This window comes from Lichenostomus cassidix, unplaced genomic scaffold (genome assembly GCF_008360975.1).
Source record: "Lichenostomus cassidix isolate B80296 unplaced genomic scaffold, HeHo_3.0 HiC_scaffold_43, whole genome shotgun sequence".
NCBI classification, from domain to species: domain Eukaryota; kingdom Metazoa; phylum Chordata; class Aves; order Passeriformes; family Meliphagidae; genus Lichenostomus; species Lichenostomus cassidix.
The window spans coordinates 2,208,700-2,232,914 of record NW_028147635.1 but is presented as its reverse complement, the minus strand read 5'-3'; the positions used below and the strand labels follow the sequence as shown (position 1 = coordinate 2,232,914).

The window sequence follows — 24,215 nt, the reverse complement described above, 5'->3', positions numbered from 1 at the left end:
TCTGGCATTCTACACACCCAGTCCACTTGTTAAAACATTTATATGACTTCACGGGATCCTTGTCCCCATCAGCAGCCAGTAAGAAAGCAGACAAAATACAGCTGATCATTCTTGTTAGTCTGGCAAACCACCAAATGCAGCAACATTTCCGCTGCTTCCTTAGGCCAGGTTAACAGGGCAAACTGGAACTGTATCAGCCTCAACTTGCTGTCTTTGAAAGTTACATTAAGAAACAACTCTCTGGCTGTGGTATCCATCTCCTACTATTTCTATAGCACAGAAGACAAGTGCTTAGTTATGAACATTGTTTGCACAAACCAATTAATGTATGTAACCAAATAAAGAAGTGAGAATTAATTTTATTATTACCATAATAAAGTCAGAGCAGCCAAAACATAATTGTCCTTGTGACGTAAAGACAATTTAGTCCCAGTATCACGTAATTTCTTTTTTTTTTAGTACGTGAAGTAGAAAATTTGGTTCTGACATTACTCCAAGGAACTGGAAAGATCAGGCACATGCACTCAATTCTTATATGAATGTGTATTGTTAGATAAACAGTATCAGATATGCATTGTTTCTGAAACAACTGAATGTTACATACATCCAGTGAGAGCAGACATCGGCTCAGGTTGGGTGATAATTGGGACACTTATTCACAGGCCAATATCTACGCAAGTATCTAGGCTCAAATCAGAAGTTTAGAACAGAACAAACAGGAATTTAAACAAGTGTCATATACAGATACTACACATGACTTTCTTAACAAATGCCTTGACTGACATAGTAATTTTTCAGATCTGACTTCCCATTTGCCTTTTCAATCCTTTACTAAAATACATATAAGTGAAGTATTTTCTGGAAAAAGTCAAGAAAAAGAAATTATTTAACAAAACGCATTTATTAAAATCTGTCATTTACCAATAACACTCCAACAAACCTGGAGGGAACAGCACACATGCTGTTTTATTGTTAGGTATAAAAGTCAGTATTCTCAAAAACAGTGTAGCTTATATGAGGTAAGGAATCTTCACACTAAGGCTCTCAAAAGCAGCAACTCTTTAACCACAGTAACAAGTGTCTGTAAGGAAAAATCTTCCTAAAAATAATTTCACTATACCCAGTATGAGAAACAGATGAACCATGGGATGTTCAACAGAGAAGAACTCTCATTTATATCAAAACATCTCTTCAAGCCCTCAATTGCCTATTTAAAAAAAATTATGCAACTGCACTTGTTACTGAAAAACTTGCAGGAACAGTCTTGCTTGTTGGTGTCAATCTTAAACATCAAAGGCTTATTGTGTTTTTTTGTTGGGGGCATTGTTTGTTTTGTTTGGTTTTTAAAGCAAGGAAATTAGTGACTAATTAAGTCAGTAATTTGTTCCATACCAGCTATTTATCTTTTTGGTGCTTACATAAAGCACCAAACTGACTAAAACATATTTCTTGGTCTCTTCGAACCATACAAACTTAACGCAGACTTTCCCCTCTGAATCTGCATAGTCTGCAGTATAGATAGGACCTGTGTAGTCACAAAGGGCAGATAACTTGGAAGACAATTCCATGTAGACTGGAGCACTAAAACACCAGAAGGGCTTTCTAGTTTCATCCAGCAGAGTCAGATCCATCAAGAAGCAGTCCTACAAAGACAAGGAGAAGGGATTGTTTCCCTATGTCATGGCACAGTAAGTAGATCTGTCCCTGATTTTAGGAGGAATCTCAAGGGTCCAGAGAGTTTTGTATGAAAGCTAAAAACTCAAAATACAATTGATAGTGCTCCACTGACTACTGCAAGAAATACTTACTTGAAGGTTTCCCACAGAAATCAAAACCGCAACCTACGGGCATCAAAAGCTGTGCTACGGAAAGTTCCACTGCCAACCCAAATCAGACATTATTTCTTGAACATTTTTAAGCCCTTAACATCTGTTTTTCTCAGTTATTAATTACTTTACCATTCAAATAATGACAGTCCTTTCAATATGAGAAAGCAACCTAAGTTCAAACTCTGGCGCTTAACTTGTGTGAATGCAGCAGTGTTTGCACCCCAAGGCAGTGCACACACAGTTGCCCTTCCATGCCAGCTGTAAAAGGAAGGGATACAATACTTTTTGAATGGTTCATAGCTTAGGTTCCCAAAAAGGTAGTAACAGTAATCTTTATGTAAATTCCTCCTTTCACAAATTCTTGGAACTATTTCTTTACAACATTACACAACTACTTAGTTTTAAAATGCTAATGCCAGTTCTTGGGTCTTTGCAAATGGATAGCTTCTCATATCCCTTGAAAGCAAAGGAGTTGTGTGTTAGCTGTTACTTATTCTCATGAGCTCTGAATCACTAAATGAATCAAATTATCTTAATTATGTTGTATCTATGCTCCAAAAGCATAAACAAACCAACACCACATATTCCATGCCAAAAAAATTGATTTGGAATGCTTGCTTTCTCTGTACTACATAGCTGTGCTTCTGTTGCTCTAACATTGCTTTCACTATTACATCAATCAGACAAGAGCAGATGGCACAAATGTGAGGCAGTATGATACATACAGTTTTCCTAAGCTTTTTACTGTAGACTATGCTGAAAATAGAAAATTCAAACCAAACTGAACGATGATGTAGTAAACTTACAGGAGCTATAGAATCACTAGAAACAAGAAAGAGTTACTATCTCCCAGTCTGACAATTTGCATAGAAAAGGTCAATTATGCAAAGGAAGGTGGGGTGGTGTTGGGATGGTGGGGGTCTTCCCATGCATTTCTGTCCTGGTTGTGGCCAGGACAGGGTAATTTTTGCAGTAGCCAGGAGGGAGCATGACTAGGACAGAGGTTGTTCTGTACCACCTCACCTCATTTCCAGGAGCAGGAGAAGGGCTCTCTTCTCAGTCGGGGTAGTTTGGCATGGTCAGGTCCAGCTCCACAGTGAGCATTTGCATGTGAATCACTCACCTCTCTTGTACATTCTTGTTATTAATATTGTTGCTGCTACTCTCCATTTTCTTACCTCACTGCAGTTTCCAGTAAACTGTTCTTATCACAACCTCTGATCTTCACCTTTTGTGCCTCCAGTTCTCCTCTCCAGCCCAGCACAAGGCAGAGGAAGGGAGGAGCGAGTGAGCACAGTGTGATTTGGAGTGGTTACAGTGAGAACACTGAATTGGAGAATACCATCCCCAAGCAGGGACAATTTCTAACTACCAGCAACTAATTTTTTTATTAGAAAAGAAGTGCCCAAAAAATCGTTGGCATTTTTTGGTTTTCCTGAGGGGATTGAAAAAAATTCAAATAAATTCAAAGTAGTGGCATGTCCTGCTTCTGTGGCTGATGTTATTTGGCCTTCACGTTTCAAGAATTTTAGAGACTTATGTTAAAAGCCACACTGAATTCAACCTATACCTATATGTTGACATGTTCAATCTGTCATCAGAAATTGAGGGGTTTAAAAAAAAACTGTATTCTTTATTTTGTCCTAGAAACAAATATTCCGTATAGTTGATGCTGTAAGCACATGGGAGAGAGACTAAAACAAAAAAAACTAAAGAATAGAGCCATATCTCTCTCCTTCCTCTGACAGGTAACTTCCCAAATTCTTATGTGCTACTCATGATTATTTTCACAGAAAAAAAATTCTGCCAAGCAGCTGTTAATCCTGTAGAATCATGGAATGATTGGAGTTGGAAAGGACCTTTAAAAGTCTAATTCAAACTCCCCTGCCTCACCTCATGGAGAAAAAACTTTTTACTTTTTTTTCTGATGTCCAATTTAAATCTACCCTCTTTCAGTTTAGAAACATTGTCCCTTGTTTTGTCACTACAGGCCTGGGTAAAAAAAGTCTCATGTTATCAAACAGTATTCCATACCACATTTATACAGGATTCGCAGAAACAACAGTTTTGTTAGTTTTGAGGCTTTTTTCAAAAGAAGTGCCCAAACTGAAATCCCATGTTGAACTAGATCATTTCTCAGTAGTGCTCAAATTACATTTATCAGAATTTTTGGAACTTCTGAAATATTCATGCTGATGAAGTACATTTAAAAATATGTGCCTTCACCACTACTGCAAAATCGACAGAACTACTCTGAAACTTTGTTTGAAAGAATTCTTTTAGGAACTTTATCCAATAGAATGTGCAAGCATTCCTCTAAAAGACAGAGTTAATCCAGCTGACTGACGTACCTGGCTTGAGCTAGGTGCTGACTCTGTGGATGTGGACTGTAGTTTCTGCCTGTGTCCATTTGCATTTTTAACATTCCCCAGCAGTTCCCAGCTTTCACTGTATATACAGCACAGAACTGCAGAGTATTTCCCCTGAGGTTCAAGGGCTATTGCTTGCAAAAAGACCCCCAGCCAACCAAAAAAAAAGCTCCAAAATTCACACCAAACTAAAACAACAGCAACAAAAAGAAAGAAGAAAGAAAACCTCAAAAAGCAACAACAACAACAAAAACCCAACAAAAACCAAAAAACCCCAAAACAACAACAAAACAAACAAACCCATATGAAAAGTACATCTGCAGTAAATTTTTTTTTGTCCAGCACTTCCAAGCAGGGCTGGTCAGTCTCAGAATCTTTGCAGAGTGGAAAGCAGTAATCACACACACATAATGGGTCTATCATGCAATCCAGACTCTATCAGAGAAAGGAGAAAACTTTTTCCCCTCAAAATTCACTTTTTTTTTCTTTTGGAATACTGGAATAGAGGTTTCTCTCTACTTACAGACACCTTCCACAGACAAAAAAATTGTTTAAAACATTAGCACATTTAGGATGCACAAACATAATTCTGCTCTGAGATAAGCATTTCCAGAAACAAAAAAAATGTATCTGACCTTTACATTGCCTTTAAACACATCTGTTTCCCAGCATATGCCGAGTGTACCAATAACAGGGCAGTGCGTCCTATTACCCTTTATGTTCACAACTGTGAACCTCACGTATCCATTTTCAATGTCATCTGAAATATAAAATATATGCAACATTATAGCAACATAAATCAAATTCAGCCCAAGTACACTGCAAATGTTCTCTTATCTTCTCTCTTTGTCTTTTTCTTCCCGCTCACCAATAAGAAACCCTGACACACACCAACAGCTAGATACCAACCTTGTTACAGAGGAACTAAGTTGCAGTTTGGGGATTTGTTTCTGTGATCCACAGTAGAAACAGCAGCTAAAAATTCTTTTGTATTTTTTAGTATAGAAATAGGAATGCCACCTAAAGGATTTACACAAGGATGTGAGGAGTAAATTCCACATTCAACATTTCAATTTTGTGCCACCAGTGTCTCCATCACTGCCCACTCACCAAAAGTCAAGCTCAACACTAACACACAAAATAAATTATGAGATACCTGCTAATTCTGGTGCCAACAACCAGCCTTACCATGCTGAAATGGTTATTTAAACTTGTAAATCAGTCTTCAAGCAAAGCATGTCAAATGCCTGATACGAGATTTTACAAACAAGTCTTAAAAGCTCTCTAAATACACAAAAACCACCCCTTAGATTTTGCAAGCACAACTCATCAATTTACATCAACAAGAAATGACATTGAAAAGCCAAAGCTTAAACTACTGTATGGTTACAAAGCTGTGCTTAAAAAGTTGAAAACCTAGATAAAAACATCTCAAGAATGTTTGTTAAGAAGCTAGATCCATGGTTTCTGTGAGTTCTATGAAAAGCCTGTCGTATCTTCCTGAAGACATGAAAAATTTTCTAAATATTTTCAATTCAGTTAGAAAGTATTTAGCATATTCACCCTACAGTATCTGTCAATAAGACCATATTACCAATTCTGTTTACATGAAAGGGAGCATAAAATAAAATGCTAAAACCCAACCAAAACAGTGGCAAAACAGCTAGTTACTGCAATGCAAGTATTAATAACAGAAAAAAATCTGAAGCCATGCACACTCCATCTGCTTGGTTCAATGAAGTGTGATGTAACCTTTTAAAATTTAATATTAAGAATTAAATTAACCTATAAAATTTAATATTAATATTAAAATTCCATTTCAGTTTCTCCCCTTTGAACAGATACACTGGGTGTAAGAAGGAAAGACATAACAGCAGGTGTGATGAGCACAGATCTTTCCCCTGAGAAATCTTTCTCTCTTCTTCCTGTGTTTTATAAACAAAGATAAAGTTTGGATGTTGTTGGAACAGTGTCTCAAGATATGAATGATTCAAGCCGGCCAATCGGCCTGGGGGGAGGTTTTGAACTGACCAATCTGAGTGACATTTGAAAGTCTATATAAGTTGTAATTAATTAATAAAAATAGACATTTTCTGCCACACTGAAGATTGGTCTCCTTCTCTCTGCTAGCGGATCAACAGCGACAAGCAGGAATAATTTTTAGAACAGATATTATTGTTCCATCAACTTTACCTTTTGTGCAGAAGAGGCGATTGTATGTTCCCCACAGGTACATGCAGCTTCTGCCATGCAGCTCCAGATGCAGACGGTAGTCATGGAGTCCATATTCTGGGTTAGTATCACCCAGTAAAGGTTCACGAGGTGGAGGGGCACATTGACTTGAAGAAAAAAAATAGAATTTAGCAACAGGGGATGGCTTAATAGAAAGAGATATAATACACATCCTTACACTAAGACTATCACCTTCAGAGAGTTTTGAAACCAACATTTTTAGTTCATCATGCTTCTTTTAAGCTAATACAGTGTCTAATACTGCTGATCAGCTGTCTGGCCTAGCCAAAGGCAGAAAATATGGCAGTCAGCTTTAAAAGGTACATCTGTTAAACTTCAAAACATGGACTTGTCTACAAAAACGAAAAAAAGCATCAGCTTAACTACAAATATAAAAGCCCACTAGCTAGAGACTTCTCTGAAATAGCAATTACTGGAATAATTTTGTTTGTGCCTAACTAAACGAGTAACTACCACACACAAATGACCTGAAGAGACCAAATGCCAGAGGCAATTGTGCAGCTTCTACATAGGATCCAACCGGGCACTAGGGGAGACGGTGTTAAATCGTACCTTCTCTATGAGAAAAGCCACACTAAATTATATTGGGCACTTAAGACTACTGGTTAGATACAACAGTATCTGACCAGGAAGCTGAGGGGGAAAAAAGTTCCTCAAATAATGTTCTAAAGCTAAAAAAGCTCCATCTTCTTAAACAGCTTACAGTGTATAAACAGGTATTGAATTGTATTATATTATGTATTGCAATATGCATATATACAAACACTTCATAGGAAGTCCAGCTAGTGTCTCAGTAGGACTGAAAGAAAAAATCTAACTTTCTCAGTACTGCAAGTATTACTACAGTTGTATAACTAAATTAGCTCCTTAATAGCATAACAATGGCAATACCTTAGTATGAAAATGCTCCTACGGTTTTGTATATAGCTACTGTAACTGTTGTTTATATTAAGCAAGAATAGTTAATTACTGCCTAAATATAAACCTCTTAACTGAAGTCAATTTTAACTGTAAAACTCAAAGCTCTACTCAAAAGGTTAAATTTATTACCCACAAAGGAAAACCAAACTTACACAGCAGCAGAACCCAAAATGCTTCTCTCAAGAAGTTGATTAGAATGAAGACTCGCCATGATAAAAGCAATTTCATTTTTCTCCTGAAAAAATTAATTAAAGTAGATGTATTTTTATGTGGAAATTCTTTTTTTTTTTCAGAGGGTCTTTCTGAGCATGAAAATTCATAGATAAATGCTGCTGCTTATTATTCTGCCAATTACTGTAATGATTTTACTAATGGCTTGCTCTAACACTTGGACTCCTAAAATCTTTACTGTCTTTTCACAAGAGCACAGAATATATAGAAAAGATTACAGCATTTCTATATTATGGAGAAAGAGTGGGAAAGTAGCTATGCCAGGGCAAAAGTTATGAGAGCAATCCAGGAATTGCACTTCCCTTGCTTCTACTTACCACTTTAAAATAGGTACCTAAACAGGATCAAACAGCACTTACTCCCAACTACTGAAGCATCAAGTTTATTTTCATATGTAAGAAACTATTTGCAAAGAGAGCTAACATCAGTGAGGGATACAGAATTACCCAACAGAAATGGTGAATTTCTAAGTAAAGCCTTGGATGTTTTCACCAGATTATGTACTCCTGGGAAAACATTAGGAACATAGCCTTCTATAGATGCCTATATAGTCAAAGAAAACATCAATGTGGCAACTAAACAGAAACAGAAGTATGTATTTACTTCAAGAACACAGAATGCTGTGTTGTCAGCTTCTTTTCTTGAAGTGTATTTTTTAAGTCCTACATTTACGAACACCTAAGTCAATAGGAAAATTATTCACTGCCAAAAGTCTCTTACTCCCCTCAAATGTGGGTGACCACTGTTTTCATCTCTCTGGGTTACCAGAAAATTACATCCTCTCATCAAACTTTTGGCTTCTTAACTACTTCGGTATTTTCACAGTGCAACATTACAGCTATAAAAGATACAACAAGTGAGATTTATCAATCACACAGCTTCTCAATCTTCTTTATCCAAATACCAGGAGGCCCACTTAACCTGTTCTTGGTTTCTGTTATGCAGCTATGTGCAAAAAAACAAGATATATGGCATTTATAATTATTACACCCACTCACAATTAACTACCTAATATTACTCTGCCTACACAGAGAATAAGAACTGCTGTTCAGAAAAGCAAGCAGGGAAAATATACTAGAGTGAAGCACTCCATTCTTAACAACTATGTGGTACTTCGTTATGACTGAACCATTTCCAGGTGCTGAAAGAGTTCTCTTTCCAAGCATGGGAGGGGCCAGTGCATGAGCAAGACCATTGAGCCAACAACACAGAGACACCAGCCTACTAGACTTCTGAAGATACAAGAGAAGTGGCTGTTAGTTCATCAGAGCTTTTCACAGACTCAGACAACCAGTAACAGCCTCATGCAAGTCAGCCAGTCTCAAGTTCTCTACGAAATGGAGTTTCAGTCTTACCTTTAAGTAAGAGTGAAAGAAATAGTCCTTCTGTGGTTTTGAACATTGCCTCTGGTGATTGTGCACATGTAGTATCTTACATAACTGATCTTTGAATTAGAAGTACATATACTCCTGTGACAGATTTTAGGATACAATAAATTATCTGCTATCTGTCCCTACATGCTTTTGGTTGTTTCTAGTTTAGAAAAGATCTTTCAAAATCCAAAAGAGAAAAAAAAACACTTAAAGAAACCCCCTCCCCAAATCCCAACTACAAGGCAAAAAAAATCCGTTCCTCCAGTCATCATAAATTACTGAAACGAAATGTTATCTTACCTTCCAAGTTCCTACTAACAGTCCTGGATTCAGACTGAAGAGCTGGACGAGCTCATCGGCACCAAGTGCCACACTACTTTCAGTCAGGTTAGCAAGACTGTATTCAGCAATCAAGGCAAATCGACGAGGTCTTTGGAAGGAACATACAGAATGTAGCAAAAGGCCTGTGTCTCCTTATTCACTTAAAGGTTCAGCCTAATTTAATTTTTTACTGACCAGCTTAAGTCAGACCAACAGCACATGATGATAATGGTTTTGAAAACATTTGGCATGCAGAGCCATAAACTATACATTCAAACAACTACAGTGCACTAGCAGGATCTCAACCCCTAACAAGAAAAGAAGCAAAAACCACTATATGATCTTCAAATACACTCTTTACAGAAAGAACTTATGTGCTTGCCCAATTTTTCAAAACACCACCAAATTAGTTTACAATTTTGTTTTGATATTTTATTGGTACTAGATGAAATCACTGAACATTTATCAGTGTGAAGCAAGCTACTAAGGTAATTTTTTTGTCCACAGAAGCAAAGTTTAAAGGAAATTACCAAATTGTACATATAATAAATTAAAAGTTTGTGTTAGAGAAAGCCTTCATTTTTTAGAAATTTTTTTCTCTATTTTGCCTATAATTAAAGCCATTTAGCTCCAAGACACTCTTAAATAAATGTTCATGGACAATCTTATTAACTAATGATGCATTTTAAAAAGAGCAGAAAGTAGAGTTTGCATTACCTATTCAGAATGAAGAAAGAAGTCTTCCTAAAACCCTTTTCAGACTTAGGCTCTTACTACATTCAAAACGGTTCCTGGAGCTCCCAATAGTATCACTGTAGTACCACCTACTACTACTACACTCCCAACACTGCCAGGGATGGGGCATCCACGACCTCCCTGGACAACCTGTTCTAGTGTCTCACCACCCTCAGAGTAAAAAATTTCTTCCTAATCAACCTCAACCCTTTCCATCTTTAAGTCAATCAGGCTCATATTATTGCAGGAACATTCCTAAAATCCCTGCACTACTGCCTTACAGTCTTAACACTGACATATTGAAATTGGTGAAACCACTACCTTCATCTATATTCACAATCTCTACAAACTTACAGTTCTGTGAAATAAATACACCAACTGCCTCAACTGCCTGCAAGCTTTTTTTTTTTCTTTTTGATTTTCTACATATGAGTCATCATCTTGGTAAAACAACTGCATTTCGCACTTAATTTGACTGCAAGACTTTTTCATCTGACTTTATACAAAAGGCTTCTGTTGATTTCTTTCTTTTTTAAGCAAATAGCTTCTGCTTGAGGAACCAGGTGTTTTGTAGGTGAACAATTCTCTCTTTTCAGAGCTCTGTGACTAGGGGCTTTGTGTAAGAAGCATGTACCTGACACTGCACATGCTATAAATGTGTATGCACATATGCAGCGTATGCACATAAAGCATACACATAGACCCCAGATGTGTGCAGAACTCCTTAACAGCAACCAAACACCTCAAAAAGCCACTTTTCATTTAAACATCTTCTCAGAATATAATGACAAAAGCTATTGTACACATTTAAGTTAAAAAACAATGGATAGGCTGTGGACTGGTGTTTTTATATGCATGTACTGAAGACTGCACACATAGTTAAACACCAAGTTCCATAAATTCACACACATACTTGTAAGACAGAAAATAAATTTTAACAACATAGATTACCTGACAGTAGCCACCTAAATACTGATGAACTTTTCCAAGCTGAATTTCTCACAATAAATTCTCCTAGATTTACATGTTTCTTTCATGCTCATTTGTGTCTATGCCTCAAATTCAGCTTTCCTAGTCAGGATCTCTCAGTCTGAATATCACATGCCAGTACCTACATTAATCAATGAATTAATGTCATAGCTTGTTGGATTATGCTATTTCTTGCTAAAAGCTCTACCAATGAAGAGAAGAATATAGGAAAAAATACTACAGGGAAGCTTTCTAACAAAGAGTTAACTTGTTGAGTCAAACCAATGTCAGATAGCTCCCACAGACACATTATCAACCAGTTACACTCAAAAAACCCTCAAAAATCCTATGTTAAAACTCACCCCTTCTTGCTGGGAGGTCTGCTTTGATCAGGAAGCAATGGTGTAACTCCAAACAGTTTCAGGGTTGACAGGATGTCTGAGCACGGCCAGTCTCTACCACACCAAAGCATGGTAACAGATGTGTCCTTAAATGATAGCTTTGGCTTCTCCATTACATGTTCTTTCCCATTTTTGTCCTTTAGAACAATTGTCCAACTCAAGCCATTGACTCTGTCATTTAGGAATTGAGAGGGGAGAGAGGTGTTTAAAAAAAAAAAATCTCACAGTGACAAAACTTAAACTATGCTTTCAACAGAAATTTTAAATTTCTTCTAACCGCTACTTATGTTCCTCAGTTTCAGTCACTTCTAGATTATCATTGTATCTTCCCATTATGATATAAATTTTAAAACTCTATTTCTATACCCCCCAAGCCATTAGTCTTTTGTACATTGTTCTCAAGTTAATCTCTTTCTACAAGGCATTGCTTACTTCATAGCTTCCTTGTTCATACATGGAAGACCTGTATAAGGATCTGGAGGTTTAGCAAGCTGCACTACTCTAGTTGTGAAATAAGAAGTTTGTTTAAAGATGTATTCTTTCTTCCAGTACCCAGGCTTCTTATCATATACACCAGCACAGCCCAAAGAAACAGTTTCTGTTTGTTGAGACTTCATTTCCTCTTTCCCATTCTGGTTGCAAAGAACTGGAACAGAGTTTCAGCCAAAGTACGCTGAAAATAAAAATAGAATAAAGAGGAATACATTTCAGGAATAGTCACTTAATTTTTGTATGCACATCTCAGCTACCCCTGAGCATAACGTTAGCACAAAAACAGTCTTGTCTGTCTCCTTCAAAATATGGGATCCAGGATGAAGCTCAGCAAAGGCAGAGCCATAGTCAGCAACGTAAGGGAAAACCGATAAAGGCTAAGCAGTAAATTTTGAAAATTCCACCCCAAAACAATGATGCATCCTCCTCACAGAAAATCAGCTAGTGGAGAAAGTGTTTTAATACCTCTTATTCAACAAAGATAATCTGGACTCTTCAAGCTTTCTCACACAGATACAGCTGAAAGTGGGATGGAGCAGGACCATTAGATTCATCTTTCTTTGGTGTTACCAGTGTCATGTCAATCCCTTCTTCACTCTTTGGAAAAGCTCAGAGAAGACATGACTTTCTGAAGACAAATAAACATGTGACAGTAATGATAGGTTAATCTCTTTCACACCAGGTGTGGTGGTATTGATTGGCCCAAAACATCAGTAAAGTATTTTTAACATCTAGGAGAAATTTGGATCCCTCAGAAGCTGTTGTGGTAGGCCTGGGGAGGTGTCCGAGGGGTGGGGAGTGGCACAAAGATGGCTCCTATGTGTCCTGAGTGAAAGTTCTGGAAGTTTTTACATCAAGTCCAGCAGAGCCAATCTCTGATGGCTCTGAAAATGATGGACATGCTGCCGGCCAAGTGTGGGCTAATTGGAGGTGTTGGTTATGCCTCTGTGAAAACATATTTAAGAAGAAATCAAAACAAGCAGGCATGCACTTCTTTCACTTCTTTGTAGTAGGAGGAGGTGGAGGTGAAAATATGTGAGGGAGAACAACATGGAGACACCAAGGTCAGTGAAGAAGGTGGGGGAGGAGATGCTCCCAGTGCCGGAGCTGAAAGCTCTCTGCTAGCCATGGTGAAGGCCATGGGGGGGCACGAGGTCCCCTGCAGCCCATGGAGTCCACAGGAGTGCAGAAATCCACGCACAGCCCACTCCAGAGGAGCAAGTGGATGCCTGGAAAAGACTGTGAACCACTGGGAGTCTCATCTAAGAGTTAAAACTGCAAAGGCCTTGCAAAGGAGAGAAAGGCCTTGCTCCTTGGATGGAAGCAGCCTGGCCTCAGCTTGGGAGAGTCTGCACAGCACCCTATGGACAAAAAGACTCAAGTTACAGCAGAATTCGGGTGGGATGTTACTCATGAGAGTGGACCCACGCCAAAGTTCCCACAGGACTGTCTCTCGTGGGAAGGACCCCTGGCTAAGTAGAGAAACCCCTCTCCCTGACTGGACTGACCAGAGAACCCCTCTCACCCTGCCTCCTGTCTGTGTTGCTGGTTTGGAAAGAGGGAAGGGGGGTGAGTGGACTGCTTCTTAAGAGGGTGGGGGTGAGAGCAGAAAACTGTCTGGAGAGAGAGAGAAACAAGTAGAGATAAAGAGTATTTGTAGTAGAAGAATTGTAGTGATGAATAAATTTGAGAATCTGCTCTGTGGACTGAAAAGAGACCCTACACCCTGCCCCCCTACCCGGCTTGTGGATTGTAAAGGAGAAAAGGGGATGAATACTATGGGTTCGTAAGAGCGAGGCGGGGGAGTGAACAAAATAATGTATGAAAAGTTTATTTTTGCCTTGCATTTATCCTTCAATTCTGTTAGGTAATTAAATCACTTTTTTGCAACTCTAAGCTTGGAGCCTGATTGCCCTCTTTTCGTGCGTCCTCCTGGCAATGTCCTATCTCAAACCCTGACACCACGACAACTATGAGGTCACATTTCAGCCCACCACACCCAAGTATCTCTAGGACAGCTCATGGAATATTGAGTACAGGAACCTCCAAGAATTCAAACAAGAATCTGTGAATGCAGGTTGCCAATTCATTTGCTAATTTTAAAGTGCTAGACACACAGTTTAAAATTCATTTGCTAATTTTAAAGTGCACTAAAGAAAATTAATAGCAAGGCCAACACATTCTCAAGAGACATTTTCTACCATTTATCAGCAAGATTACCTTTACCAGTCCTCACTTATGCCCAGGCAACCTTACACTGCCATGTTTTCTATTGCATTTTCCCCTCTCCTTAAAGCATTCAAGGACTAAATCCATGCCACACTGCCTCCTACTCATCAAAACCATTCTCAATTCATCAGCTGGTGAGAATAAGTCCCCACATGCTGAGAGCCAGGTTCTGGTTATTGATGCAAACACATTCAGGAATTTTGCAAAAACCTTCCAGCCTGCTGCTCAGCAGATAGATACACAATCCTCCACTGCCATTTCTGGAGACAAAAGCATTTAAAACACAGAGACCAATAAGCTACCATGACCACACCCTGGGGGTGAGGGGGGTCACAAATCCCCAGGACCCCACCCTGGGCTGCCTTTACCCACGGGAGGGGCACCAAGAGCCAATTGGGCATCATCAGGTGCACCCACCTGGTGCAGCTATCATGACTGGTCAAGATGGGTTCACAGTCAACATGAGCTTCCAACCGTCCTTTCACCAAAAGCAAGGTGGGAAGGGTAACATGAAGAAGAATCCCAGATGTAAAACGAAGACATCAGATACTTCTCTTTTAAGACCAGGAAAGGCAGCCAAGTTACCAGGTAGTATAAAACATTTCTGATGGAGGGGGGAAGTTCTTTCTTAAACTCCAAAGCACGTTAGAACTGTCTGGTAATGGAAACAAAGGAGAGATGCCCTTGACGTACCATCACTGGGGGAAACTGAGCTATAATCCAACTGGTCCTAACCAGCCTAAAAAGTCCAGTAAAATAACCTCATATACAAGTCTCCTGTTAACTAGAAACCCCTTCCCAAGAGAGGCATTCTTTCTTTCTTGGAGAGAGATACTCTGCATCTTACTGTATGATGCTGAAAAGACAAGGCTTCGTAGTAGGCATTTCCTGCATTTTAAAGTTACAGACTCAGGCAATTTAGCTGACTGAAGACATACTAATCACAAATACCTACCATCCTTGTCTTCACTCCCAGTTACATATTGCTTCTTCCTTTCCCAAACCAGTGTTGTGCAATCAAAGAAATTAGTTCAAGCACAAAAATTCAGTTAGGGTAAGAAGACAGAAGAGAAAATGAAGAAGGACTTGGAATCACAAGTGTTTAGGAAACTATCCCTGCCCCCTCATCCTCAGCTTGTGAAGAATTCAAGGCAGATAAATCAAAAACCACCCAACAGGGAAGCACAAGTTTGCCTCTTGCACAGCAGAATACATGCCCTTCTTGCCTCAAATCATTAATCCCCATCTCAAGGCCTCTTACTGGACATTACTACAAGAAGCCAAACCAACCTTTTACAGCTGACTCAAATGCCAGAATCAGATGCACATCATCATCACTCATCACTGGACCACAATGGCAAAAAGACCTTCCCCTGTGCTCTCACTTCCTCTTACACAAGCACATTTTGCTGGTGATCAGAATCCTCATGCTTTTGCAGGCAGACCATAAATGTGAACTTCCCACACTGCATGACAAGAAGGCTGGAATACTCCATGCTGGGGCAAGGAGAGTGCAGAAAGGGGGGCCACAAATATTTCCTTGTCTTCAATAGTTACATTGAAGACATCAGTGCCACCGAACTGTTCAAGGGCAGACATCAGAACTGCCCAAAGACAAATCACTGCATCAGGTGGCACAGACGTATCCCAATGAAAGACTGACGGTCCTGTTGCAGCAAGGACAGCAGCCTGCACATCCAGGACAGCAGAAATATCCTACAACAGATACTCTCCCTAAAAACAAGGTGAGATTTGTCATAGAAACATACAGGGACTTCAATTAAAACTTCTGGTCATTCACCACAAGATTCAGGGTCTTGAGAAAGTCCATGGAAATCCATCAGGAAGAAACGACCTGGTCCCACTGAACAAATCAGGCTCCGAGATAAGGCAAAATATCTCTTCCCCAAGTCCCATTTGTGCACATACCCTAATCTCTCGAGATTAGAAAATGGAAACAGACATTGTCAAGATGGAGGCAGATGAATCAGCTTGCCCTGAACAGCCACAGTGATTTTATCCTGCCTTTTCCACCCTGAAGTGGAAAACACATACTAAGATAATTTGTGTCAACTATGCAATTTTTATCTACACTGACCTGCTGACAGCTTCAAAACATACATCTGGATTACAGTCCTCCCTCTAACTTCATCAGTCCTAAAGGTGTCAAAGGTGTAAACCAATTGACTGTACATGTTTTGGCAAATAAGGGAAAATGGATTCATATCAGATGCAGCAACTTCCTATACAGGAAGACATTTTCTCATTCGAGCAACACTAATGCAGTAGAATCCTAGGGAAAAAACCCCGATACCCAGACATCCTAGTTATCATGTATCAACCCAGGTCTCTCCTCTTTATCCTTTCACAAAATTATCCTGATACTAGTAGGAGCAATTTGTCTATTCTCTGTAAGCAATCCTTATTTAAAAAAAAAAAAAAAGTGTCAGCATTTACCTTCATCTCTTTTGTTTCATTTTAGAAATCACCAAAATTTGACAAACAGAGCAACAGATGAAAACCACTAATGAAGCACTTGATTGAATCAATCCCTCTGCAAAAACCTGATGAAGACCTAAATAAGTGGAACTTCAAAATTATGAAAGCTATGACAATTCCACAAAGCTACTGGTGACACACCACTAAGGATCACCTGAGCAGAAAAGTTTGTGCAGGTGCACGTGAATACAAACAAATACATGCGAATTTTAAAACAAAGAAAGTGCTAATAGCAACATTTCAAAGCACTGGATTTAGTTTTTGCCTCATAACTCTCATTAAACAACAGGGCTCGCACAGCTAGAATTCCATGCGACACATACTGTGGACTATGCAGTGCAATTTCATCAGAGTAACTGCCCACAGGTACATGCATCAGTGCTCTGGCATCAGAGAAACTAAATTAGAGAGACTCATAACTCAGGTAAACACAGCTGGGGCATGACTGAAACCTTCCCTGTTCCTTACTTGTCACTGGCCAGGTCATAGAAGTGCTTATTCACACAACCAACAGACAACAGCGACACGGGATCCAAATAGGAAAATATCTTCAGCAGCATTTCTGATGGCATGCTGGAAAACAAGAGAGAGATGAACACTGTCACACTTGCCTGCAAACTCCAGAAATTACAATGGCAGAGAATTTTCATTTCAAACCAGAAAAAAACAGGAGAGGTGGAAACCAGCAGCTGATAAATAGATTAATCAAAAATCACCTGAAGAGGAATCAAAAGTCACCTGAAGAGTTAAACCGGAATTTGGGTTCTGTTTTCACTCTCCCATACGTGGCATTTGCCAAAAACAATTCATCACGACTTATTCAAGAGGCACACATGCTATTACATGAAAAGTTATGGGTTTGCATTTTTATTAAACTTTGTTAACTTTAACCCAGTTTGACATGAAACTACATCACTTAGCTTCAGTTTCTTACTGCTTGTACCATGACTTTAACATTTATTCCACAACCACCAGCGTGTCCAAAACTGCAGATATATTCACTCTCTCTCTTGACTGTGGTGTCACGTCTCAGGATGCACCAGGACAGAAATGATCATGCTCTACCTCATCATAATCTTCAAACTGTATGTGCTCAGGGGTCTTGTGCGATTTTCATTTATGTCAACAGAAAGGTGTGAACTTCAAAACAAGAGCTAAGTGGCATCTTGAAAATCTTAATGTCTCTGTGCATCTGGAAGGATGCCTGAAAATGAAGGTGCCAGTCTAAGCACAACAAGCAGAACATACCCTGGAGATGAGCCAACATGATTTTTGTATTAACAGACATGAACCTCATACCATTCGAGCAGTACCTCATAACTGCACAGAGTTTAAAATACATGGATTTTATAATCTAATTTTCTTGAGCACTGATTAGGGTCACATCAAAATCACTGCTGAAAATACAAGGTGCTGTGAAAGTCGACACCCCAGCTGTGCCTCTCGTCCTTTTACTACTGTGTTATTTGCAACACTTGATTTATATTGCTAGTTCAGAAGCAGAGAGCTTTAAAGAGTAGCATGATAATGCCAATACCTCAATGTTTGTATTAAATTCACAATCTTAGTTGCATTAACATAGAGGCAATGTGCCAAAACATTCAACATGCCAACACTTGCACTCTCCCGCTCTTACTCCTTGTGTAAAGCCATACTCACCTCTCAATGCACACATTTGGTTTCGGTTTTATGGTAGATGTAAAATACAGACTTTGAATTCCAGCATTTGTGGTTTCAGAGCATTCCCCAGGCCCGGCAGCAAAGGTCCCTAACCTACTTGTACGAAAGAGAAGCTGTTAAGAGTCACATAATCACAAAACGAAGCAATACGCATACTGCGCACACGCAGACACAACATTTCAACCAAGGCAAGATTCGGGGAATACCTCATATGGCACCTCATTACTATCAGTTCACTGATTTGAACAACCACACCCAAGTTAAAATAACTGACATCAGGAAGATTCAGTTTTAAACTCATAGCTGTCATTCCTCTCTCATGTCATTCCTCTCTCTGTCATTAATCTCTCACAATGGTCAGAAGGCAACAGTGTCGCTCCCCCAAATCACTTTGAATCCAGGACAGATCTATTACTCCTAGACAGCTGCACCACTGTGGCCACCACAACCAACCTCAACAGAGGCCCCTGCAGCAAGTCCAACTCACTGATTAATCCTCTGTTTCACACCATTACTCCAGAGACATTTTTGAGCCATCCAACTTTATTAAGCTATTAAAAGACACCAAATAACACAATACCTTGAAACTTCCTCAAAAACTGGTGAGGTTCAAAAAGAATTTCCTTGAATATACAACAGAATCATACATGAAGCAAAGTTTAAGTGTCATTTCAGATCTTCCCCAGCTAAAATACTCAAAACCTGAGAGATAAATATTATTTCAACAGGCCAATGGATATCAATGGCTTTATAGCTCATTAGTGTTGCAAAATGTGGAATATGTAAAATTTTCTTAAGAAAGTTCTTTGATGTTTGATCTTTGTGTACTTTCAAGCCTGAACAGCTTGGAAAGGAGATTTAATCCGTGAAAACGGAGAGCAGCTAGCAAGCTCTAAGGGATATGCAGGTGTTAGAAAGACAAATTACTTGGTGCTAGAATTGCTTTGTTAAGGTTTAGGGCTTGACATGCTTCAACGATTTCACCTAGGAGGTGGTTAACAAACCTTGGGAAGAAGGATGCCCACTGACAGTGCACACAAAGAATGCAGATTTACGGGCAACAAGAACACCTGGAAGAAATCCCAAGATAAGGGAAAAACTACTAAAGCCAGCTCAGCAACTGTGCTGAAATCAGCTCCAACTTCCAGAAGTGTGAACTTGTTGACCACTGGCCCAAGAAACCCACTGACTCGAAAGAAGGGAACGACTGAGCATGCAGACTAATTAGCACGAGAAGCAAGAGAGTCATTAACCAATGGAAGACAGAACACTAATTAAGAAGAAAACTATGTAACTTGTAGCCAATGAAAACTAATTCCTTCCTTTGTAAAATGGTAGGAAATAGTCAAAAGTTTGGATAGTTGGTGTTCTGGCTTTGTGGATTTGCCACCCAGCACCCCCCCTGTGCAGAACCATAAACAAACACCTCAGCTCTGTGTGTGGACTGGACTCTGGCACAGTAGGGTGGAAGAACCTATTCTGGCAACATTAGCACATCACAATTTGGACCAAAAAAAAAAAAGGAACTTTGCATATTTCCAGCACAAATTCTTACAATCTAACTGGTCACATATTTTTCCAAGTCTTCTGCTAGGAAGGACTTTGTAAGCTGTAATTGCAAATACTGTCATTAATCCACATAAAAATATGGAGATAAGAGTTTCAATCGTAAATCAAATCCTTATACTTCATACCCACTGATGCCATGGAGCAGACAGAGCTCCTCATTCACTGCATTATTGATGTTTTAAATTGCCAGCAGACTTTCCAACACCTGGTCAAACCAGCTCTGGGTTTTTAGCCAACCAATGAATATGGGGGAAAACACCTAACTTTGAAGTATCTGGGTACCATGCACCTTTAATGCACACTGTTCTCAGTTTAAGACTCATTTATGCTCAAAGAAAAATAAAACCAAAAGAAATTAACAACTCTGGTCCACATTGTCAACTGTGCTATATAAAGAAACAAAAAACAAAACCAAAACAAACAAAAAAACCCACAACAATAAAACCAAAACCAACCAAACAAAACCACCAACACCAAACCAAAACCACCAAGACATTTTACTGAGAATTACATAACAAGAAGACATGCACATTTCAACTTGGGTGCCAGCCACAGATAGACCAACAATTAAATTAACAACTACAGAAAGGTAGCCACATAACAAACACAACCTGGAGGTCAAACAAGGGTTTTATTCATGCATCATTATCAAGAAGTACACTTAGATGATAAGGCACCAACAAACTGTATTTTTCAAAAGCCATTAAGGGATTTAGAGACCCAAGCTGTGCTCAACAGCAGCAGAGTTCTCACTTCTGTATGTTCCAGGGCAGCAAATCCCAGGCTATTCTGCCCTGAATCCATGCTGAAAGCACAGAGTTTGGGCAGGGACAGGGACACAACTCCACAGACTCCAGGCACAGGAAAAACTCAGAGAAGCAGCTGGATGCTGGATTTTAAAACCCACTACTTTGGACAAGCGAAACCTGCATCGTCTGTATTCAGTCCTCCTTGCTCATTTTAACCATTGCCCCCTCTTCTTAACCCCAGGGAGAAATACCCGAGGAAAGAAAAATTTTGCCCACACATGCCTTGAAAACTTTAATGTAATATCTATTCCTTTTTTAAGCTGCAATTAAACAAAAAAAAAAAAAGCTGAACTTTTGCATCTTCCAAAACAAAAAGATTCTCAAGGTGTGAAGAAACAGCAAACCCAATCCACAAATTACTTTCCAAGTACTGTGTGCGCTAAGATTTTTAATTTGCATTAACAAAATGCTTTTACATTGCATTGACAAAGCTTGGGCAGATAAGCCCCAGATAAAAATCAGTGACAGCTGTTACACCCCCTCTTTAGAGACTTCTGGGAGGCTCTTATTTAAGAAGCACAACAACTGAGAGGCTCTTATCTAAGAAGCACAACAACTTCAATTGCTTTTTCATTAGCTTTCAACCCGTTCAGTTTTGTACCAATATTTTCACTTTCACACCCCGTAATACTTGCAATGTGCCTTGGTTTTTTGAGGCCAGCAAACAACTGTCTTTCAGGTAACGTTTCAAATAATGTATCTAAACTTTTAAGTAGTGAAAAAAACTGTCACCTCCAAATGTTAAAGCATACATGAGGATAAACAGAAACGGTAAGAGGATTTTGACACGGGTTGGCTGGATTGGTTTGGTTTTTTCCCCTCAGCTAATGATTTCAGTCTCTTTAAAAGGTGGATATTACCCCAATGCATTTACAGGTTAAAAAGAAGAAAAAACCCAACAAAACAACAGGGAATGGAACTGCTATGAAACTCAAGGTCGTACAAGTGGGTTAGCAGAAAAATCTGCTTTCTCAAATCTGCCTCTAAGATTGATGCGTTCAAATTTTGGAAGCCAAACCTGTACTGTAAGAATTAAGGTAATCACACCTTCCATGGTGAAAACCTCCTATTTATTACAAGGGCCAAACTACCCTGAACACACATAGAGTAGACACTAAACTAACCAGTACTGTTTGGATACTCATTATAGTACCTCCTCCAAGCGGAAGGACATACTGAAGGTTAAGCCCCACTTTTCCAGGCAGAAAGAAGTGTTAAACCCAGGCCTCCCTGCACCTGGCAACGCCTGCATTTTCCCATTACGAGGCGTCACCTCCACAGGGCGAGGGAGAGGAGAGCACCATGGCTGCAGAGGTGTACATGACCACAGCCCTCACCGTGACGCGTTCAGAGCTAGAAATCAGGGTCCTGGAGCAGGTGAAAGAGCCTTCCCAGAGGAGCAAAGGGAGTTGAGGGAAAACAACAAACCACCCTCCCCGGCCGAGGTGGAGAAGGCCAAGCAGGCAGCGCCCCCGGGCCGGCAGCGAGTCCCGGGCCGGCAGCGCCCGCTCGGCGTGGCCCCGCTTACCTGTCCCCGCCCGTGGCCATGGCCGCTCCGCCGCGGGACAGCAGTGGCTTCGCGCTGGCGGCGGGGTGGAAAGGGACGAGAAGGAGTGCACGGTGCCACCAGCCGTGGTACGCCCTGAGGCGAGGAGGGACGGCGCCAGCCCGACGGAGGCGATGTCCGGCAACGCTGGAGCGGGAAAGGCGGGGCCGGGTGCCTGAGCATGGCCGTGTGGGGCACTTGGGAAGCGTTAACGCCCTGGGCAGCCGCAGCCATTGATTCGAGGGAATCTGCTCCGCAGTAAGGTACCGTTAAGTGAAGCACACCTCCATGTGCGCGTCCGCCATGCTCACTTTGCAAAGGTTATTTATACGTTTACAAATTCAGCATCCGCCCTAGTTTCATTCATTTATCTAAAGGTACGTTCTTAGCGGTTGGGTTCTTACATAACTTGTGGTTTCCTTATCTTAGGGTTACGTGAAAAACGAGGTTTCACACTCTCCTGTTAAAATGTAAAAGTTTATTAAAAGACAATAAGGGACAAAGACAATAAAGCAAAGTAACAACGCTTGGCAAATAGCCAGAAGCATGTCTGTCACTGATGGAGATACTCTTTAAATACCTTTTCTGTTACATCAGCCTAATAGATATTCATAAGCAATTATACATAGTCAAACTTTCCCCAAACTTGTTTGCATATTCTAGGAACTGTTTAGCATGGCCCCTCCTCTGGTCCGCCTGTAAGAGCATGAGCTGTCCTCCTGGCTGTCCTCCTGGCTGTCCTCTTGACTTTGGTCAGTCGTGTTATCATCCCCATCTGAGCCCTGTTCCACGGTCTCTGCAGATGACAGTTGCTGATAGTTGAAATGTCAGTGGCAGGGGTCTTCATCACACCGTTAGCTGGATGTTATCCAACCAAGCAGGTGGTTCACTTGTCGTAAGTTAACCACAAGTATATTAAAATAACCATGTCAGCTGTTTCACCACTATGTCTAAGTTTGGTTAGTAACAGAAATAGAGGCATTAGTTATTATGATGCAACTATACGTTTATAACAAGGCTGCTTTTGTAAGAATTAAAATTACATGCGTATCATCCACTTTAATATTTGCGAAAAGCCAAACTTATAATATGTGTTTATCACAGGTTACAAACACAGCACACTATACATTCATTCCACACTTATTTTGCTAATACACTTTCTTAATTTTACTCTTACACACTTCGTTGCTATATTAATTATGCTTTATCTATAATTGTGTATTGATTATGCTCCTATTCTGTTATATATAAAAATTCTCGTACATATAAAAATACATATAAAACATACCCTCTTGTGACATCTGGCTTCAGCAGGCCAGGTGCTGTAAGAGTTGCCCCATGATCAAAAAACGCAAAATTCTGCCAATGACACCAGCCCTTAAGCCACCAGTTGATAATGTGGGTTCTCCTGTTCCTTTTGTCGTTTGTCTCTGCCCCCCTGAAGGGTTTGAGCAGAACTCCACCTGTGGTCCTGCCCCATCAACCACTCGACCCAGGGCCTTGAAGTGCCTTTTAATTGCCCTGCTGCTCTTCTTGTCATTCTCATCACTGCCAGCCTGGAGTATCAGCAGTGGGTAATAACCAGAGTGCTGAATCCGCCCAGGGAGCCTCCTGGAGATATCCTGTCCCCAGGCCCCGAGGAGGCAGCAGACCTCCCTGTGGGATAGGCCTGGTTGACATATGGGGGCCCTCTGTTCCCCTCAGAAGGGAGTTACCTACTACGACTACCCTTCTTTTCTTTTTAGTGCTAGAGGTAGCGATCTGTCTGACAGACAAAACGTATTTGGGAGGCTCTCCAGGCAGATTATTTTCTTCAGTGTCATCTGGCTGACCCTCTGGACCCAGGGCCTCATACCTATTCTGAAGTGGCACCCGGGTAGGCAATGGGGGTCAGCAGGGATTTTTATAACCTCCCCGAGTAGGAACGCCTTTCCACTCCCCTTCATCCCCCAGGTGTCCTCCTATTGCCTGACGGTAGGAGGCATGGGA

General features: G+C 40.2%; 1 protein-coding gene and 2 long non-coding RNA genes across 3 annotated transcripts; 1 reads left to right on the top strand and 2 right to left on the bottom strand.

The window, feature by feature from the left end:
* Positions 1 to 376: 376 nt before the first annotated feature.
* LOC146421144 (F-box only protein 15-like) lies at positions 377 to 12,019 on the bottom strand. Its single transcript, XM_085047593.1, has 7 exons — positions 11,835 to 12,019; positions 11,364 to 11,573; positions 9,277 to 9,406; positions 7,525 to 7,607; positions 6,392 to 6,537; positions 4,834 to 4,958; positions 377 to 1,643 (listed from the first exon to the last, which is right to left on the bottom strand). Exons 1-7 carry the CDS (start codon positions 12,017 to 12,019, stop codon positions 1,374 to 1,376), a joined length of 1,149 nt encoding a protein of 382 aa, XP_084903719.1. The 3' UTR covers positions 377 to 1,373.
* A 1,850-nt stretch (positions 12,020 to 13,869) lies between these two features.
* Positions 13,870 to 17,447, top strand: LOC146421143 (uncharacterized). Its single transcript, XR_014848792.1, has 3 exons — positions 13,870 to 13,971; positions 15,677 to 15,868; positions 16,606 to 17,447. It is a non-coding gene; the product is annotated as an uncharacterized LOC146421143 (long non-coding RNA).
* On the bottom strand, positions 17,091 to 22,381 carry LOC146421142 (uncharacterized). The gene is made up of 3 exons (XR_014848777.1): positions 22,209 to 22,381; positions 18,282 to 18,395; positions 17,091 to 17,195 (listed from the first exon to the last, which is right to left on the bottom strand). It is a non-coding gene; the product is annotated as an uncharacterized LOC146421142 (long non-coding RNA).
* Positions 22,382 to 24,215: the final 1,834 nt, after the last annotated feature.

Coding starts and splice junctions, on each gene's coding strand:
- LOC146421144 (XM_085047593.1), bottom strand. CDS start 12,019: ATGAAGTCTCAACAAACAGAAACTGTTTCTTTGGGCTGTGCTGGTGTA. Junction 7,608..9,276: donor TGTTAGTAGGAACTTGGAAG/GTAAGATAACAT, acceptor TAATTTTTTCAG/GAGAAAAATGAAATTGCTTT. Junction 1,644..4,833: donor TGTTTAAAGGCAATGTAAAG/GTCAGATACATT, acceptor TTGTCTTTGTAG/GACTGCTTCTTGATGGATCT.